We start from the raw sequence: 6,000 nt of genomic DNA, 5'->3' as shown, positions 1-6,000 counted from the left end.
TAGGTTACCTGCCCTTAAGTTCAACCCAGTGTGGCCCCTATGCCAAGTGGTCCACAAATCTTTATTTAGTGTAGGATCTATGGCCAGGTCCTGGAGCCACGTGTGACAGGTGCTGGAGATTCCCAGGTGAATATGACAATCAAGGGCCTTAAAGGAGCACACAGATTGTCCAGACAAGAGACCGCCAAAGCTAAGTGCTGTCCTGTGCAAAGCTAATCAGTTTTGGAAAGAAGTTTTTTGTTTTTCTTTCTAACCTTGTAGCCTAAACATCACTGCAACAGTTTCAGAGGCTCCACTGAATGAACATTAAGAGAAGTGGCCTCTGCAATTGAGAGGAGACCCTACCACCCCACAATTTACACCCATGCCCTTGATTAACAAATGCAGTGCAGGCCCGTGAAGATAAACCTTTCAAACAAAGCTGAGGGTAAACAGCTCACAGGAGTCGATAGGATTTACCTTTAACCTAACAAGTAACTTTTTCAGCCATTGTGAAACACCAAATCATGAGGTAAGCATTGCGATCCACAGAAAAAGGAACCTGAGGTGCTAAGAGACCTGATCTAGTTGCTCAAATCAGTGCTAGGATTTAGTCCCTCATTTTTTTTTTTTTTTTGGAAAGAGACGCTTTTCTAAAAACCTTATTTCCAAGTCAAAGAGCTAGACTTCTAAAATGAAACGAGAAACACAACCTCAGAAGCTTTGGGGGGGGGGGGTGCATCCTAAAAATTAAAAATCTTCCCAATGTACCCAGTTATTCTCTCATTCTCAACTATCACCCCCCACCCCCACCCCCGCCTCCCTTCCTTCCCCCGCCCCTCTCCCCGGTTGTGCGGGTGGGCGGTTCTTACTGTTTTTATTATAAAAGATTCCAGATTCCTTGGATCCACACTGGACTGACACCATGACTTAGGGGGTGCGTTGCCGCGGTCGCAGGTCGGACAGGCGAGTCGTGCGTGCTCTGGGCCCGAAGCGACGAGCGGGGGACAGTCTCGGCGCGGCCACCCCTTCGCCGCGCGCGGACAAGAGGTCTGTGTCCCTGCCTCTTCCCGGTGTGCCTCCTGCTTCCTGCGCTGCAAGCGGCCCCGGGGCCGAAGAACCCCTTCCAGAAGTTCTCTCGGCCTCCGGCCGCCTCCCCACAATCTCTCGCCGCAGGTGCTCGCGCACGTGGGGAGCAGCTGGCGCAGGTGGCGACGGGGTGCGGTCGATGAGGCGCAGCCTGAGGAAGATGCTGAGCCCTGGGGGTAAGCAGGAGCCCCAGGGCGCAGTCTACCAGGGCGTGGAGAACGGCATGGACGGCCGCAAGGACTCGCTGAAGGTACCCTAGGCGCTGGGCGGTGGGGACGGGTCCGGAGCACGGGCGGGGGCGGCTCTGCTGAACTCTGCGCTAAGGTTTCCCAGCCGGCTGCCCCGGGACCCGAGGGTGCCGAGCGCCGCGAGGTGGGCGGGTGGGTTTCAGGCCGTGTGTGCGGTGCACTGGGGGCCCCGAGGGGCGCGTTAGCGAGGCGCCCCCGCAGCATGCCGGGTCCTTTGTGTTTGTCCGCTGGTTTGCGCGGCCCGCGTTTGCTCACGGGCGGGCACCTGCGGCTTCGGGGACTTAGCCCAAAGTACCGAACATGGCGGGACTGGCGAGTTCTTCCAGGGAGTGGGGGCTTCGGGAAGGACTGTGAAAGAGGAGGCCGTTGGACGCTGGGTAGGTGGTCTTCGCGAGACCCCGAGGGCTAGGACGGGTTTCTTTTGTTTGCACGGTTCCCGGGACACCCTGACGTCCGGAGAGGCAGGGCGCAGTCTGAGCGCCGAGGCTGTTGGGGGCTCTGCAAACCCGCCCCTAGCTGTCTTCACGTGGTCGGCGGGAAGAAGGGTCTCTTTTTAAGCGTTAAAACGTCCCAAGTGTGTCTCCCGTGCCCCACCTGGAATCCCTTTCCACGGTGGAATCCATGTTAACAGTTCCTTGTGTATTTTCCAGAGCGCACGGGGAGGGAGACGCGGGTTGCACAAATACACGCCCGTGACTTACTATGTTATATTTTAGAATACTTTAAAGTTCAGCACCTGGAGGTGTACTTCACTCTTACTCTGCAGCTTTATAGTAGTCTCTTGTATGAATTTGTCATTCATTGGTCCAGAAAGAGTGGACAGGGTTTTTGTTTTGCATCACAGGTGAGATTGTGTCTGAGTGTAGATGCAGTTTCTTTTGTCAGTACATTTAGTGAATATGCATGTATGTGAAAGTCCCAGCAGGATCAAGAGCTTTAATTAAAAAAAAAAAAAAAAAAGCTTATTGATTTTTGAGAGAGAGAGACAGACAGTGCGAGACTGGCAGAGTCAGAGAGAGGCTAGGAGACACATTCGAAGCAGGCGCCAGGCTCTGAGCTGTCAGCACAAGGGGCTCAAAGGCATGACCTGAGCTGGAAGTCAGACGCTTAACCGACTGGGCCACACAGGTGCCCCAAGAGCTTTAATTTTGATTGAAATCACCAGATTGGCACTGCTGCCAATCATGTAAGTCAGGCACGTGTAGTAAGTCACATAAACTGACAAACCAGACTTCCCAAGGTGACTCTGCACCTCCAGATTAAACAGACTTTTTTCCTCCTCCTTAGTATTAGAGTATTAACCGGCATCTATAGGGTTAACCCAAAGACCTGAGCTCTCGAGTTGATTTCAAGCACTAGGATAATGTCTTTGGAATGAATATTATGGAATGGAAGACAATTTTACATTTCAAAAATCGGATCCGAGATCCTTCACTTACCAATGTGGTTTTGTCTTAGATATTTACGGGAGGTTTTCTGCAGCACAAAGTCTCAACCTTCATTTTCTTCATGGTTTTTATTTAACTGTCTTTAGTTTTATTGCCTAAGTCAAGTGGAGCCATTTAGGTTATTTAAGACTTTTAGAAGCCACAATAGAGCTTGTAGTTTGAGGGATTTATGTATTATGTACAATAATTCCAGATCATTCTGTAGAAATGTCAGTGGTGAGACTAATTACAAATAAGTACGTGTAATACTGTGGAGAGTTCTTACTCCAAGGATTCCCTTATTAAAAAGATATGGTGTATATTTTCTCCAGCATAGACCGACTATTTCAGGAGTACTAACAAAATCAAAGGATGGGAGAAACTTTACAAGATGAGAAATGTGGAAAAAGAACCATCTGATGCTTTTAGCTTTTTTCATGACTTTCTTTCAAGAGAATTAATACATTAGCATTTGACCCTTCATTTGCTACAGTCTTTCACCTAGGTTCCCTCTTTTTTACTCCATTACTGTTTGTATGTATTTCACTGAGGCAACCTAGAACAAATGTATTTGGTATCTCTGTTTTAAAGGGCTTAGAATTAACTTCTTTAAAAGTGATCTAGTCCATCATGTTCCATAGCTAGTCATATAGTTCAGAAATCAAAAGAATCTGAAGTAACTTTGTGACCATAAAAAACTATATTGAATGTATAATAATTTTCTCTAAATGACCTCGTTGGCTTACTTGCAGAACTTTCTTTAAGCAGTCTCTTCAAAGCCTGCCTTAACATATCATGTACTGAATTCAGACTGTTGAGCACATCTGATGAGCTTATATAAAGTACTCAGATGCTCTTTTGTCATTGTGAATTCAGCAGTACTTTGTGAGTGTCTGAACTTAGTACTTGTTCTCAGAGTGTGTAATTGGGTTTGTGTTGACCGCACATCGCTGAGCAGACCTGTGAATTGTTCTTTCTGGCACCGTGGGGTGGGCAGTGTAATCCCTTTGTTATCACTGGAAGAACATCAAATTCAGTGGCTAAAATACTTCCAAATGGAATTAGACAAACCTGCCTTTGCTGGGTGAGACATTGAGAATTCACTTATTTCTGTAAGAAATTCATTTTAAATTTATAACTGAATCTGTAAATTTGGAAATGGTTGGATGCTATTCTATCCTTCATCCACTAAAATTATGTGTAGCTTACATAGAATTTAGTAGTTGAAAAGTGATACAATGTATTTAAAGGACTGTCCTGGAAAAGTGATTTCTCTGGTACTATTCCATGATAACAGAGCAAAACCCAAAGTTCAAAATTTTAAGGGATTTTGTTTTATTTATTTCAGCCTGACATTTGATGAGTGAATGCTAATATGCTCCATGTTTATTTACTATGTTTTAAAATGCATTAGGTACAGCACACCTGGGTGGCTCAGTTGATTGAGCACCTGGCTCTTGATTTCAGCTCACGTCATGATCCCTGGGTTAGGGGATTGAGCCCCACGTTGGGCTCCACTGAGCATGGACCCTGCTTAAGATTCTTTCTCCCCCTCTCCACTGCTCTCTCTCTCAATAAAATAAGTACTTTAACACTTCATTTTCTTTCATGTGTGTCAAATGTGACTAGTCATAGCTAAAGACAGAATTAAAGCAAGTACCTGGATCATCTGTTTGAAGAAGGTTTCAGCATTCTCAGGAAGTACTTATTCTACAGTGGTTTCTAGGACTATTATCTTATAAAACGTTTTGCTTTTGGTTCATGTGATGAAATATTAAGAAATATCTTCAGAAAAAAATCAGACAAATGTCTTATTTGGTCACATATTTGCAAAGCTGAAAGGGCCATTGAGAAATAATTTTAGTACATATATTACCATAGCAATGGAATGAGGTTCCATTAATTTTCCACATTGCTTTTTAAAAAGGTAGTCTGGGGGAAATTCTGCAGTGGATAATGGTCCATTTGGCCCCACCTGCTGCTCTATAAGAGCTCTGGGTCTTATTTCCTTCCTTCCTCCACTGTCTCTTTCTGGCATACTTATTTACATGTAGAAAGTATCACAGAAAATAAGTATCCAAATGTGTGGTACACATTCAGTACAGACAGTGTGAGGAAAGAACTAACGAGTGTTTTTCAAACTGTTTTTTTGTCTTAGAATCCCTTTAAACTTAAAATTGAAGATTCCAAAGAATGCTTGTTTTGGGGTTAGAGCCACCAATATTTGCTGTATCAGAAATTTTTTAAAAATGGAGGAAAAAATGGGAATCCATGGCACACATTCCAGCAACTGTCAGTGCTGTAATGTCCCCATATGTCCTGTGGCCTGTTATTGGGCACTTTTGAGAGACAAAGCAAGGCCAGGCTAGAGAATAGCATCTTGTATTTCTCATGAAGGCCTCAAGGAGGAGGGAGAATTAAGGAGGGCATTGGACTGGAAACAAGAGAGAGAAGGGCACGCTTCACTCTGGTAGACAGCCTGGTTTAACTCTCGCTAAGTCCCCCATGAACACAGCACAGCGTGGGGCTAGAAGAGGTTAGCTTCTGGTAGAACACTTGTATACCATTCAGGGACATGCCAGGGTTTGGCTACAGCCTTATTTGGGGGCCAAAATCTGCAATTTGGCTTTGGCAAGCAAATATCAAAATACCTAATCCAGTGCAATTTCCAGTGTCTCCAAATTGGTATGTAATCAATACCATCATATCTAAGTAATATAAAAATGTTAGCAATAGAATAAGGTATGTCATTCATATTTATGGATCATACCTAGTACTCACTTTCAAATATAAGGGAGAATTCTAGAAGCAACTTTGAATAAATCTCTTATCAGTCAATTGAAGTATAATTTGTAAATGAGTATAATTATTTTGAAAATTCTTAATTTTCTATATAAAACCAATACTAAGAATTCTCCAGTAGTTGAATAGGGAACTAGATTGTCAGCTAATACAGGTAGTAAGAGAGGATACATTAATTAACTTTTAGAAAAATGGAATATACTTTTTGATCTGAAGTATTTATGAAAATTTAAATAATGCAAGGCAGGATAATAGAAACAAGTTTATCACATGAAGGCTTTTAAAAAATTTTGTTTGCTAGAGTAACACTAATAACATCAAATGAAATTATTTTTGAAGATTAGTTTTTAGTTACCTTAGTCTGTTTAGGCCATGAGATTTTCTAGAAAAGGTTCTGTTTGGGAATTTTTCATATCTTGTGAGAATCAAAAGCAGAATGTCAATGCTGTCCCCAC

The 6,000-nt window shown here is 43.7% G+C and overlaps 1 protein-coding gene across 1 annotated transcript in view; it reads left to right on the top strand.

Annotated features, from left to right (window-relative positions):
• Positions 1–912: 912 nt before the first annotated feature.
• Positions 913–6,000, top strand: part of TRPA1 (transient receptor potential cation channel subfamily A member 1) — a 54,736-nt gene continuing 49,648 nt past the window's right edge. Inside the window, exon 1 of the mRNA XM_043601192.1 lies at positions 913–1,318. Coding sequence (XP_043457127.1) covers positions 1,208–1,318 — 111 coding nt within the window. The 5' untranslated portion in view covers positions 913–1,207. The remainder of the gene's footprint in view (positions 1,319–6,000) is intronic.

This window comes from Prionailurus bengalensis, chromosome F2 (genome assembly GCF_016509475.1).
Source record: "Prionailurus bengalensis isolate Pbe53 chromosome F2, Fcat_Pben_1.1_paternal_pri, whole genome shotgun sequence".
Classification (NCBI taxonomy): Eukaryota; Metazoa; Chordata; class Mammalia; order Carnivora; family Felidae; genus Prionailurus; species Prionailurus bengalensis.
Note: the sequence above shows the minus strand (reverse complement) of the source record. Positions and strands in the feature narration are given on the sequence as shown.